Source organism: Podarcis bocagei, assembly GCF_964188305.1.
Source record: "Podarcis bocagei genome assembly, chromosome: 13".
Lineage (NCBI taxonomy): Eukaryota > Metazoa > Chordata > Lepidosauria > Squamata > Lacertidae > Podarcis > Podarcis bocagei.
This window is the reverse complement of record NC_138138.1, coordinates 1,586,638-1,601,254: the sequence shown is the minus strand read 5'-3', so window position 1 is coordinate 1,601,254 and position 14,617 is coordinate 1,586,638. Positions and strand designations below refer to the sequence as shown.

Genomic DNA, 14,617 nt, shown 5'->3' with positions numbered 1-14,617 from the left:
CTGCCCAGTTTAAAGAAATCTTAATAGATTGATCATACAATGCTTTTTAAACCAATGAGCTGATTAGACCTGCATGTCCATAAAATACTCACAGCTGTGAAGGAAAAGCGGCCTCCTTTCTTCCCTCTGTAATGGTGTGCTGCATGTGTCACAGCTGGCCCCAATCCCTTCTGTGTTAGGAGGTGGAGATGCCTGATGCCCACAGATGCATAAATAGCTATACCAATTAACATTTAAAAAAATGAAAACCGTGAAATCTATTGTCCAATTGAATCAGAGGCATGTTTTAATGGATCTAATCACTTTTAGTAGTGATATAATGTTGCTGTCGTACTTCTTGTTGGTTATAATCTGAGGCAGATGAAAGGAAGGAGGCAGCGGAGCTCAAATGAAAAATGTCCTTTAACAGATCAGCAGCTGCAGCCACCTCTGCAGAGATGGAGCCATCCCTCTTGCTGCCCAAAGGATGATCTGGGGAAGACTTTGTCCTCTCCAGGTTCCTGGCGGGTCAGCCCCTCTCCCTTTTGGATCTCAGGCTGGAGGGGACAAGGGCTGGGTTGGCTTTGCCCTGCAGCCAAGAATTGGCCCAGCAGACCTCAGCCTGACTTTCCCCAGTGTCACTATGGGGACATTATTGTTGCTAATGCTTGGGTCCTTCCTTTCCACCAAATGATACTTGAGGCATCTGATAGTAACATGGAAAACTGTCAATCAGCTGACCTTTGAAAAACACGGTGCTGTTTTTTCATTTCTCCTAGAAAGCAATAGAATCTGCTTTGTGCCTTCATTTTTAAATTGATTAGTTAAAAGCCCAGGCAGTTCACCTGCTAAATACCTGAACAGGTTGGTTGATGTAGGATTTAGCAAATACCAGCAGACACAAAGCCTGCTTCTCTGTGCAGAGTGACCTTCCTGCTGTGATCTGAATCAAAATGCTCCTCCCACCCTCCTTGAATTCACATTCCCCATTTCCCCTGCATAGAGTTTAGAGAGCAAGATATGGCTTTTGCGTCCTCCTGTGGTCCAATTCTTGTTTGGTGGAGGAAGGTTCCATTGCCCCGTCCCTCAAGAACAATCTGCTCCAGGGATGCTCTTTCTTCTTGTATCAAAGCATTTGGCATCCTTTCCAAAACTCATTTAGGCCATGGTGCTCCAGTGGGACATGTAGGGGTGATTCATGGAAATTTCCCTTCAATCATTTTGGTGTGGTAAAATTGTTTCAAAGTGACTCTGCTGCAGATTTGGAGTCAGCATGTCATTGCAGGGCTCCTGCAAGCCAGTTAGATGAGAGCTTGTAATTGGAAGGCACATCAGAGCCTTTGCTCTGATGTGAAACCAGCCAGGGATTATTTTGAAAGTTTTGCTGTGAATTGTAACTTAGCTGCCTCACAGCTCTTAAGTGCTTAGCCAGTTCTCCATGAAGTTTACTGTGACATGGTGAGCACTTAAGGTTAGTTGTTTCTGGGATAGCCAACATGGCCGCCGGATATTGCTGGACTACAACCTCCCAACACGCACACCCAGTTTAGCCCAATGGTCCTGGACAATGGGAGTTGTAGTCCAACATCATCTGGGCAGCACAAGGTTGGCTACCCAGAGAAAGGGTTTGTATCTTTCCCTTCATCAAAGATCCCACAGTGATTTGCAAGATTTCAAAAATACAACATATATTTTATAACAAGACAGAAAATGTGAACTGGATTCTGGAAAAAGTACCGTATTTTTTGCTCTATAAGACTCACTTTTCCCCTCCTAAATAGTAAGGGGAAATGTGTGTGTGTCTTATGGAGCGAATGCAGGCTGTGCAGCTATCCCAGGAGCCAGAACAGCAAGAGGGATTGCTGATCCCTCTTGCTGTTCTGGCTTCTGAGATTCAGAATATTTTTTTTCTTGTTTTCCTCCTCCAAAAACTAGGTGCGTCTTGTGGTCTGGTGCGTCTTATAGAGTGAAAAATACGGTATATAGATAGGTAAAAGGTAAAGGTAAAGGACCCCTGACAGTTAAGTCCAGTCGCGAACAACTCTGGGGTTGCGGCGCTCATCTCGCTTTATTGGCCGAGGGAGCCAGCATACAGCTTCCGGGTCATGTGGCCAGCATGACTAAGCCGCTTCTGGCAAACCAGAGCAGCACACGGAAACGCTGTTTACCTTCCCGCCGGAGCGGTACCTATTTATCTACTTGCACTTTGTTGTTGTTTTTAAAGAATATTTTTTTATTAACCTACCAATCACATCAAATCAAACCAAATTACATAAATTCCAAATTACACAGCCGAATTTTAAATTTTTGTTGGGGGTACCCATATTTCAAGTTCCAAAGGGGATCCAATCAACTTCTTGCTTCTTACTGCTGTTTTAACGTCCACAAATCTAACCTTATAATGTTCACAGTACTATCCAGTCCTTTCTTATTGTTTTTCCACATCTCTTGTTGTAATTTGCATATATTTTTCCTTTCTCTTTGTGACCTCTGATAGTCTCCACAAGCTGGTTAGAACAGTTTGTAATCCTGCGTGGATATTTTTTTTTTTATCCAGTAGCCATATCCAGACGTTTTCCATATAACATCACTTCCATACATCAAAACAGTCTTAGCATCATTAATCTTCACCAATCTGCCTCCTTTCTCAAAACCTCTGAGGAGATTCACCAGGAATGCAGTCTGAAAACAGGTCTGTTCCTCCTCCCGGCTATAAATCCTTTGGCAAGATGGCGACTCTGAATTAATTGCTGCGCCATTCCAAAAGCTCTTATTGCTTCTCGATCTCCATAAAGCATACTCTCTACACAGACCTTAATCATCCTGCTTGGGTCAGTTCAAGCGACGATTCTAATGAGGAGGGGTTCTTGTAAATCACATAGAAGGAAAGTAAAAGAGGTCCGTCCCCCCCCATTCAGTCCCATTGTCAACATACCCAGCCTTTGGTGTATCTTCATCGTAAAATATTCCTGTTTCTCCAACCCGTCGTCTTCTTTCGCAGAGGTCACTTAAATTAGCAGACTTCACTCCCCTTCTTCACTTGAAATATGTGCATTTGCTTCTTTTGTAATTAATTATTCCAAATTGCTGCAGCTAGTGCGCGGTCAGAGACAGCGTCCAGGAGAGCCGAGGTCCACACGGGGGCATTCTGCCTAGGGCCCTCACCCCCTTCTTTCGAATTAGGGGGTGATTTATGGGCACAGCAGGCAAGGGCAGTGTTCCCCATTTCCTTGGGGCAACAAGGGAGGCTGCCTACTCCCATAACAGCCTCTTAATTACCCCGTGTGGGTCGGAGAGATGGTATTGTCAGCCATCTTCCAATGCGCCCCTAGTGGCCCCCCTATCTACTTGCACTTTGACGTGCTTTTGAACTGCTAGGTTGGCAGGAGCAGGGACCGAGCAACGGGAGCTCACCCCGTCATCGGGATTCGAACCTCCAACCTTCTGATCAGCAAGCCCTAGGCTCTGTGGTTTAACCCATAGCGCCACCTGCATCCCTTATATAGATAAGTAGAGGGTTTTAAAACAGGATTGGACAAATTCATGGAGAATAAGGCTATCAATGGCTTCTAGCCCTTGAACTCTAGTTTTTGAACTCTGAACAGCATCCTCTGTACTCAGCCCAGCTCCTGCTTTACCTACACATCCAGAGGAGGTAAAAGCTGTGGCTAAAAATAACTGAGACTTGGCCAGCTCCAGAGAATGCTTCTGAGGCTGCCTAGAGACAAGCAAAAGCCCAGGCATCTCTGCTGTCCTACTATGTATGGAGGACCCAAGAAAGTTAAAGGCTGGGTGAGAGGATCCTGTTTTCCTGCCTCAGCTCATCCGGATGACCCTGTCTCACTGGTGGGGGTGGGGGCTTTCCAGAGGACTCCCCTCCACTCCAAACATCTTGGATGGAACCATTCTTCCCAGCAATAGAGCTCTTGATTCTTTCCCCTTTCATCACAGGAAAAGGGACCCTGCAAACACCAGAGGCAAGGTTTCTCTCTCCTCTGACCGCAGGGTTCCCAGTTCCCTTGAGGCACACAGTCCCTTGCAAATGACCCCAAGTTAGGCAGCAAGGAATAGGAGGTGCGCAGCTTGATGGCTGAGCACCTGGGCTGCATGCAAGGGGTCCCTGGTTAAATCTCCAGCACCTCCGGGGAGGGCTGGGAAAGTATCACTGCCTGAGACTGCTGCCATTCAGTGCTGACAGTGCTAGCTAGATGGGCTGGGTACAAGGCAGCTTCCCTTGTGCTCCCTGCAAATTCATGCATTTTCCTTGGAGACTGAGGTGGTTATCTTGAGAAAAGCCTCCTTAGGTGCCACCTTTGGTTGTGCCAATGAGCCCAGTTTGTGGATGCTGGTGCAGTTGACCTTTGCTCTCTTTTTAATTGAAAGCCTTCCTGTGATTGGGTGAAGATCATGCAATTGGTTTAATCGATGTAGCCCTCCAAATATTGTGTGTCTGATTTTTCCCATCTAGCTTTCCCTCTCTCTCTGCTCCTGGGGTAAGCTGCTTCAAACCTTATCCTGATGTTGTGCTATTCTCTTTCTGCATTTCTAGCCCCGCAGGATCTGGTCGACACCCAGACGAGCACCCTCCCTTCCCTGTGGCAGCCGGGCACCCGCAAGTCCTCCTGCTCATCCTGCTCTCAGAGCGGATCCACGGAGAGTGGCCCCTCCAATTGCTGCAACCATGAAAGGCAAGGCGACAGAGGCTGGCTTGGGGGTGAGATGGGGTTGCCCAGGTGGCCTCACAGAGGCAAAAGGGCTGACTTGAGGGCTGGCGGGGTGAGGTCTGGAAGGACAGTTAAAGCACATGACTCTCCCCAGAGAATCCTGGGAGCTGTAGTTCAGGAACATAGGGAGTCAGACCCACCTAGGGCAGTACTGTCCACACCAACTGGCAGAGGCTCTCTGGGCTCTGTAGCCCTGACTAGAGAGGCAGTTGGGGATTGGCTCTTGGAGCTTCTTAGTGCAAGGCAGATGCTCTGCCTGTGAGCTACGACCCTTCTCTCTCAAGGGCTACTAGCCACAAGGGCTGTACTCTGTCTCCACGGCCGGAGGCCATCCTGCTTCGGTAGAGCAGTTGCTGGAAACCTCAGGAGGGGAGGGAGCTCTTGAGCTCAAATCCTGCTTCAGCGTTTCTCAGCATCTGGGTGGCCACGGTGAGACCAGGCTGTTGGGCTAGAGGGGCCATTGGCCTCATGCAGCAGGATCTCTTTGTCTTCTTCATTCCCAGCACCCTTAACAAACTACAGCTCCCATGATTCTTTGGGGGGAGGCTCTCACTGTACGGTGTGGCTCAGCCCACAGCCAGGTGCAGTAGCACATACATTCTTCATTATTATTAGCATTTTGATTTTTATTGTGTTATTATCTTGTGTTATTATTATGCTATTTTGTATAATGCCTTTTATAGACTGGGGGCTCTGGGCATGAGTTTATGGAACTAAGGGGCAGGAGCCTGGAAAAGTTCAGGAACCCCTGTCTAGGATGCTTTTAAATTGCTTTTAATCTTGTGAGTTACTAAGGAGGGAAATGCTGTGCTTTGAATGGCAGCTAGTGTGTTTTTGAAAAGTACATCTTGAAAAATGGGATTATTGCTTGTGGTGTGTGCATTTGCAACAATCCACCCTCTGGTTCCTTACAGGACTGTAGCTATACCCCCCCTTCCCTCTCTCTTCCCAGGGCTCCTCTGAAGCTGCTGTGTGATAACATGAAGTACCAGATACTATCTCGAGCGTTTTATGGCTGTGAGTTTTCACATCATCCCATTTTTAGTCACCACTTGGGAGCCAGGGGAACAGCCTGCTTAACCCTTCCCCCACCATTTCTTTGAAATTTGCTCCCCACCCCCCGTCTGCTGCATCTCCTGATGAAAAAGCATTTGGAGGCAGGAGATGGAATTACGATTTTGGGTGTAGAAATAACCATGGAGGAGAAAGGGTTAAGCAGCCTTTTCTGTCTTCTGCTGCTTTTCATTTTAAAAGGTGATGACAAAGAAGTACTTTTATATCCCCTATAGCACGATGGCCTTGCAATTAAGTGTGATGTGGAGTTTGCCCCAGTATTGTGAACTGAAGGGCAGAACTACCTTGGTTCTACCACTGTGACACCAAAACTGCAAGAATATTTTGTTTATCCCAGACTTCCCCTGGCTCTTAAGCCAAAAAGACTTGCAGCTCAATAAAGATCAAGATGATCTTGGCCCTCAGGATTATGATCTATCAGACATGGCATTAAAGGAAAGAGATGGGAAGGGAGAAGGAAAAATCAAAGTCTGGCACCGGTTCTTAAAAGTGACAAAGTTCTTAATAAGGAACAGCTGGGATAGAATTGGTGCAGGTAGCCTGTGGAATGGCTGCCAGTTGGTGATGGCAGCTGGCCTCTCATCCCCTTGCCAGGGGACTAGCTCTGCTTCCCTTCTCTCCCTCTGCCATCAGTCTATAGCAGATGTTTGGAACTACAACTCCATCACCCCAGTGAGCATGGTCATTTGGACTACAGCGCATTGAATCGTAGAATAGTCGAGGTGAAGGGACCGCTGGGCTCATCTAGTCCAACCCCTTGCAAGGCAGGAATGTTTTGCTCAACTGCGGCCTTGACACAGTTGGGGTGACTGGGATTTGCAGCTTAGAGCGCCTGGAGGGCACTCAGCTTGGGCAGGGTGGTTGATACAACCAGTTCAGATTTTCTTTCCTCTAAGTGACAGCATGGGTCAGTGGACACGGAATCGCAGAACTGTAGAGTTGGAAGGGGACTGAAGGGGCTCCTTGGGTCCTGACATGGTCCTACAGTCCCTCCTCCAAGTCAGGCGGGTGGTGGGGGTCCTTCTTGTGCCAGTATTGCCCCTCCCTGGGGGAGGAATCGGCAGTGGTGCTTTAGCTGCCTCCCCTACCTGCCCTTCCCACTGTTGAGGGCTGGTCTCTCTGGGATTGCCCTCTGTGCAGCCTCTTTCTCTCTGCTTTCCATGGCTTAGGGCTGGCCTACTGCCGGCACCTCTCCACGGTGAGAACCCACCTCTCGGCGCTGGTGAACCACGACATTGTGTCACCCAGCGTGCCCTGCAGCGCCAGCCAGGGGCTGACCGCTGAGGTCTGGGAGATGTTCCTGCAAGACAGTACGGTAAGGGGGACCCCCAATTCGCCCTGGCCAGCCCTGGGGCACAGTCGGCTCTGGCCCGGCTTTTTAAGGCGGATGGTTGAGGGCTGGCGGGGGGGGGGGGAGGCAAAGTCATTTTCTCTTTACTTGGCCTCAGTTTTCAGTGAACTTTCCCCACAGAGCTATGAGGAGAAAGAGCTTTTGCGGCTAGTCTACTTCGGAGGGGTCCAGCACAAGATCCGGAAAGCAGTCTGGCCTTTCCTGCTGGGACATTACCGCTTTGGGATGTCAGAAGCTGAGAGAAAGCAGGTGAGATAAGTAAACTTACTCATCAGTATGCCATGAAGTCTGCAGTGCTTGCGTTACTGAATCTGTATTTAAATGCTAAACAAGACGAACGATTAGTGGATAAACCACTAATTGGATTTCTCTTAGTGGCAGAGCACATGTGGTTACAGTCACATTCTGGAAGGGCTTAAAAGGTACAGAATTGAACGCATGGTACAAAAGAGGGTGAATCATTGCCTAAACGGCCTCGGCCCTGTATACCTGAAGGAGCGTCTCCACCCCCATCGTTCTGCCCGGACACTGAGGTCCAGCGCCGAGGGCCTTCTGGTGGTTCCCTCGCTGCGAGAAGCCAAGTTACAGGGAACCAGGCAGAGGGCCTTCTCGGTGGTGGCGCCCACCCTGTGGAACGCCCTCCCATCAGCTGTCAAGGAAATTAACAACTATCTGATGTTTAGAAGACATCTGAAGGCAGCCCTGTTTAGGGAAGTTTTTAATGTGTGACATTTTAATGTATTTTTAATCTTTGTTGGAAGCTGCCCAGAGTGGCTTGGGAAACCCAGGCAGATGGGCGGGATATTATTATTATTATTATTATTATTATTATTATTATTATTATTATTATTATTATTATTATTATTAATATTGCCTTATGGAAAAATTGACCCACACATGAAGAAGAAGAGGAGCACAAAGACACCTTTGCTGACCTCTTCCTGACAAGAGAAAGGGAGCACAAAGACACCTTTGCAGGAGAATGGCGGAGCTTCATTCCATTCAAAAATTCTCCAGAAAACCAAAAGTTTATACTAACTAGTGGATCACTTAATAAGAATGTGTTTTATAGATATACGTACCTCTTTGCTGCTATTTTAGTATTATGTGGGGCTGATTAAAACTTCCATTTGCTCTCTTTGCATAAGTCCTGCCTCAAAAATTGACTTTGCCCAGTGAAAGAGGGCTCCATTTTTCTGCCTCATACTCACTTAGAGCTGGGGTTGGCACGTTCCTTACCATTGCAAAGTGGCTGAGGGTATGGTGGGTGCATTTTTCTTTCCGCAAAGCATTTCTCTGGTGCTCCTCAGCTTTGCTGCCTGCCCTCACTTCCTGATCTGAAAATGCAGTGCATGGTTAAACTATGGAACTTGTTTCCCCAGGAGGCAGAGAGGTCTACAGACCTTTAAAAGAGGACTCATGGAAGAGAGAGCTATGGGTGGCTCTCAGTGGCTCGGCTCTGCCTCCACAGTCAGAGGCAGCAAAGCTTCTGAATCCCAGTTGCCAGAAACCACAGGGGGGGGGGGAGAAGGCTGCTCTACTGCTTGAGCCCTGCTTGTGGGCTTCTCACTGGGGCTGGACTAGGTGGTCCCTTTTGCCTGATCCAGCAGTCTGTTGTGTTCCCTCCTGATCTCTTCCCCATGGGCTTTCATTGAAACTTGGGCACGCAGGAAGTCAGCAGAGCCCAGACCACTGGGTGGATGATTTTAGATTGAGAGAAAGGACTTCCAGAACTACTCCTTGGCCACCTTAAAAATAAGGCAGACAGGACAAAATCCTGCACCCCACTCATGAGAAGCTCACTGAAAATTTCTTGATAATATTCAAATTAATTGATGGCAAATGATTTTGCGGGATGGGGGGGCTGAGGAAGAGCCGTGGATCAGTGGATCAGGTTCAAACTCTGTAGAAAGTGGTCAGGCCTGGCATTGTTCTGTGCTGTGCAGTCTAAGGTATCACACTGCTTAAGGCAGCGCTGCGAGTGGTTTAAGGTTCTGGATTTAGGCTCCAATCTCTCCGGAGGCACGGGTTCAAATTCCCCTGCTGCCAAGTGTTCTTTTCCCTTGCTATCCTTTTCAAACTATCTGCACCACTTATCCTCTCTTGTGTGAGAGGCAGTGTGCTTTAGTGGTTAGAGTGTCAGACAAGGACCTTGGGAGACCAGGATTCAAATCCCCACTTGGCCATGAAGCTCACGGAGTGGCTGCCTTCTTGCAACCTAACCTCCCTCACAGGGTAGCTGCGGGGATTAAATGAAGAGGGAGGGGAACCATGTTTGTTGTTTTGTTTATTACATCTATATACCATCTTTTTCTTCCAAGAAGCTCAAGGTACATGGTTCTCCCCCTCCTCATTTAATCCCCACAACAACCCAGTGGGGTAAGTTAGGCTGAGAGGCAGGGACTGACTCCAAGGTCACCCAGGGAGCTTCATGGCTGAGCGGGGATTCGAATCCTGGTCTCCCAGGTTCTAGTCTGACACTCTGACCATTATGCCACTTTTGAGCTACTTGGAGGAAAAGGTGAGACATAAATCCAGCAAACAAATAAGTGAAACTGGGTTCAGTTCTGCTCCAGGGTGCTGTGGGGGATGACGGGCCTCTCCCAGCTTCTCTCTTGGCTTCAGGTCGACAGCCAGACTCGTGCCTGCTATGAGCAAACCATGGCAGAGTGGCTGGGCTGCGAGGCGATTGTCCGACAACGGGAGAAGGAGTCTCACGCGGCCGCCCTGGCCAAGTGCTCCTCAGGGGCCAGCCTGGACTCCCACATGGAACACATGATGCACCGAGATTCGACCATCAGCAACGATGTGAGTGGGGGGGGGGGAATCAAGGTCCATTGGAATTGAGTCAGTTCCCAGATGGCTTCAGAATGCGGAAAAATAATTTAAATCTCTCAATTTCTCCCCTCCAATGCGCCCTTTCCTGCAGCACTCCCTGGCCATATCCGCCCCCTACATTAAGGGCACTAGGATACCACTTGGAACAGCCATGGCCCCCTCCATAGAATCCTGGGAGCTATTAGTTTGTTCAGGGTTATGAGAGGAGAGTCTCCCTAGTCCCTCCCCCAACTGATTGTTAAAGCACCTTGTGAGTGGAAGGGGGCGGACAATTTAAAAAGAGGGGGCACTGTTGGTTCTTGCCCCCCAAGCTGGCCTCCTCCCCTGATTCCTGGCATCAGCGCATTCTGCCCCCACTGCAGACGCCTTGACTTGTCCCCCTGGCCTGGTTCTCCCATGCGCCTCCTCTCTTCCCACAGTCTTCCCAGAGCGGCAGTTCCGGCCCACAGAACCTGACACGGCTTCAGAGCGACTCCAGTGGCAGTACCCAGGTGAGGTGTCCAGCCTGTTGGATCCTCGGGGGGGGGGGACTCCAAATTCTGAGCTGCTGTGCAAGCCTGAGAGACAGCACTGTGTAATGGTTAGAGTGTTGGCTAAGGACCTGGGGAACCAAAGTTCAAATCTCCACTCAGCCATGCAGCTCACAGGGTGGCCTTGGCTGCCAGTCACTGCCTTCTCACAGCCTGGCCTACCTCACAGGGTTGTTGTGGGGATTAAAGGAGGATGGGGGAGAAGCACATACACCAAATTGAGCTCCTTGGAGGAAAGGACAGGATAAAAATGTGATTGTATGTTTTTAATAGATTGTCTAGATGGATCATTTTAATTCTATTAATGCTACCTTGTTTTTTAATCACTGTTCCCCCTTCATGTTTTTAGTTGTTCTTATTTTACCTGTAAGTTACCTGGAGGGCAGTTCAATCCTCAGTGGTCTCCCCAGCCGAAGGGTCTCAGGAGCAGGCTGGGAAAGACCCCCAAGGCAGAGATTCAGGAGAGGCCATGGCGAAGCTGGGTGGGCCAGTGGGCAGATCTGGCAGGTAGATAAAGTTTGCTGCAGATCAGCGGTCCCCAGACTTTTGGGGGCCACTGCCCCCTGGGCTCCATCATTCCATCTCTAGAGAGATGCTTTTGGCCTGGCCCACTACAGTAAGAAAGATAACAACACAACAACTAATTGCACCTTTATTCAGAATCCAATTTAAACTATTTCGTTTAATTAATTCAAGAAAACTGATTAACTTGATCCAGTAATACCAGCTTTTCAAAGTCTGATAGTCATTTATACCTCCAGTGCCCCCTGCTTCCCCCTAGGTAATCCCACCCCTTTGGTGCTACCACCCACTTGGGAACACAGCTTCAGATCTTTGCAGAATGCAGTCTCTTACTAAACATTTAACTATTTACTACTGTTACATAAGCATTTTTTATTTTTCTGCTATAATAAATTAATCTCTGTTTTATGACTCACTGTAAAATATCTACCTATCTTTATAAACTCATTTTGGTATTTGTGTGGTGCCTTTCAGGGCTAGGCAGCCCACTCAATTCACACACAAATTTCACAGTAACGATCAAAATTTACATAACAAAAAATCAGCAGTGAAATGATAAAATAGGGTAGAAAAATTGTTGCAGCATTTTAAAATTGCACTTAAAAGCTTAGACCAGCCTTGAATGAATTGGATAAAAGCAGGTTTGAAAAGAGAGATCTTCAGAGCCAGTTCAGAAACCGTCAAAGGGGCCAAGTGCAGTTCCAAGGTGGGGGAGCCACCACTGCAAAGGACCTGCCTCACTAGACTGGTGCACCTTCCTGATGGGAACCTCTACAGCCAGTCTTAAGAGCCAGGCAGCTTTGTGTGGGTGCTGGCAATCCTTGGAATAACCTGGCTCCAAGCAGTTTGTGGCTTTCAAGATGGCAGCCAGCACTTTGAATTGGGCTGGCAACCAATCTGGAATCTGAATTATATGCTGTGATCACTTGGCCAGAAAAAGCAACAGAGCATTTTGCACTGGCTGAGGCTTCTCGGTGGACTCAGCTATACAGCTGCAAATAAAACATTTTAAATGTGTTGTAAAGTGCAGTATACCAATGTGACTCTAGATGGCGACAGTGAGCTATGCAAAGTTCGATGTATTTTTCAAAACTTTTAACAAAGCTTTTTCACAGCATTTTTTATACGTGTGTAGATTCCACCAATATCTTGAAAGGCAGCTCCATGCAGAGGCCATTGCAGTAGTCAGACAATCTGATCCATTCCTGTTCTCTTTTGGCCTCTCCTTCTTTGCCCAGGTGTTTGAGTCGGTCGATGAGGTAGAACAGCCCGAGGCAGATGCCAAACCTGAAGACGGCAAACGGCCCAAACTCTCCAACGGGATGATCCCTGACGGCGCCTCCTCCCCCGACCCTTGCTATCCCTCTTCCCAGAACCTTTTGGTCACCTCCCCATGCTCAGAGCAGATCTTCAGCACCGAGGACAGTATGGTGGAGACTGCAAAAGCCGCGGTGTGCCACTCTGCCCAGGCGAGCATGGCTGTCGGCCAGGGACCTCTCAGTGTGGACAACGCCCTTGTGGGTGGCACACAAACAGGGGAAGGTTTGCAGGGCCAGGAGAGCCTGGAGGAGCTCCCCACCACCAGCAGCTTAGAGGAGTTTATCCTCATGGGCAAGGAGCACCCTGATAAAGAGGGGGCATCTCTGTCTATAGTGGATGTGACAGGCAGCTGGCCAGACCACAGTGTGGGGCAGCAGAACTCCATGGGGAGTGAAGATGACCTCTCAGAAGAGCCAGAGATGGAGAGCCTGTACCCGCAGCTGGATTCACACTCCCTGGCTGTCACTGACTTGACCATTAGCGAAGTCTCGCCTGTCTCCTCGTCGGGGGTCACCTACTCTGTGAGTGTGTGTCAGGTTCCCTGGTTCCTCCTGATCTTTGGGAACGGTATTTTCTTTTGCTTTAAAACCCAAAAGGAGCAAACATTTTAGGCAGGGTGAAATTTCTGCTTTGATTGCACTAGAGCATTTATCTATTCACTTGCTAACTGTTACTAACTACTACAGTGGTACCTCTGGTTATGTACTTAATTCATTCCGGAGGTCCGTTCTTAACCTGAAACTAACCTGAAGCACCACTTTAGCTAATGGGGCCTCCCACTGCCACCACACCGCCGGAGCACGATTTCTGTTCTCATCCTGAAGCAAAGTTCTTAACCCGAGGTAATATTTCTGGGTTAGCGGAGTCTGTAACCTGAAGCGTATGTAACCTGAAGCGTATGTAACCCAAGGTACCACTGTACAGCTAATTTACTTGCTAGCTACTACTAATGTACTACAGCCTTGCCTTTCTGGCAGTGTTCTCAAGACAGTTTAGTTTTTTTAATGATGGCTCACAGTTCTTGTTGGTGTTAAAATTTCTATACTGCCCTTCTTCTGAGGATCACAGGATGGTTTGCAATATTAAAAATACCCAGTTTGTTTTGGGTTCCACACACCAAGCAGGCCACACGCTGGATTTGATTTTTGCTGTGGGTATAGATGTGATCATGTCCTCACTTGTGGAAGTGCCATGGTCTGAAAGCCAGGATTGACTCCCTCCTCCCTCCCGGGTGGCGAGCCTATTTGGGCTCACCCGTGAAGGCTGATGGATCCTGATGGATTTCGTCAAGCCTTGCGGGACCCTGCTTCCCCTGGCGGCTCACTAGATGAGCTTGTCGAGAACTGGAATAACCAGCTCTTGGCGGCCACCAATGAGATCACACCTAAGCGCCCTCTGCAACCCCGCCGAAACCGGGCCCCCTGGTTTACCGAGGAGCTCCGGGAAATGAAGCGGGACCTCAGACGGCTAGAGCGAGTATGGCGGCGTGCTCGCACCGGAGCCTCAAGAACATCTTATAGGACGTTTATGAAAGCCTATGAGATGGCAGTGAAAATGTAAAGAAGTTTTACTTCTCAGCTTCCATTGCTTCCACTAGCTCTCGCCCAGCGCAACTTTTTAGAATAATTAGGTCTTTAACAACCCTAGAGGAACAGCCAAATTTAAATACGAATTTGACACATAGCTGTGAGGCATTTGCGAGCTTTTTTGCGGAGAAAGTCTTGCTGCTCTGCCGTGACCTCCCTGCCAGTTTGGATACAGTAACAGAACTGGAGGCCCCTCGACTCTCCTTGGGTCCAGTATTGGACCACTTCGATCGGATACTCCCTGCCAATGTAGACAGATTCCTCCGAGCTGGAAGGCCCACCACTTGCCCCCTTGACCCATGCCCGTCTTGGCTGATTAGAGCATGTGCAGACAAGGTGTGGGCCCCCCTGGGTGAGATCATCAATCAGTCCCTTGGCACGGGGACTTTCCCAGGGGAGTTGAAGGAAGCAGTGTTGCATCCGCTCTTAAAGAAAACATCCTTAGATCCTTTAGATCTATCCAATTACCACCTGGTTTCGAATCTTCCGTACCTGGGTAAGGTAACTGAGAGAGCGATTGCCAAACAGCTTGGTAGGTTTCTGGATGAAACATCGGCTTTGGATCCATTCCAGTCCGGCTTTCGCCCTGGTTACGGGACCGAGACGCCTTTGGTCGCCCTAACAGATGATCTCCGTAGACAGCTGGATCGAGGCGGGTCGGGACTGCTGATTCTTTTAGATCTGTCAGCAGCC

At 48.7% G+C, this 14,617-nt stretch overlaps 1 protein-coding gene across 1 annotated transcript in view; it reads left to right on the top strand.

Moving 5' to 3' along the window:
* The window catches only part of SGSM1 (small G protein signaling modulator 1), a 78,852-nt gene that overhangs the window by 49,610 nt on the left and 14,625 nt on the right, over positions 1-14,617 (top strand). The window contains exons 13-19 of the mRNA XM_081168493.1: positions 4,529-4,667; positions 5,656-5,720; positions 6,947-7,092; positions 7,249-7,377; positions 9,754-9,936; positions 10,386-10,457; positions 12,257-12,859. Coding sequence (XP_081024619.1) covers positions 4,529-4,667; positions 5,656-5,720; positions 6,947-7,092; positions 7,249-7,377; positions 9,754-9,936; positions 10,386-10,457; positions 12,257-12,859 — 1,337 coding nt within the window. The remainder of the gene's footprint in view (positions 1-4,528; positions 4,668-5,655; positions 5,721-6,946; positions 7,093-7,248; positions 7,378-9,753; positions 9,937-10,385; positions 10,458-12,256; positions 12,860-14,617) is intronic.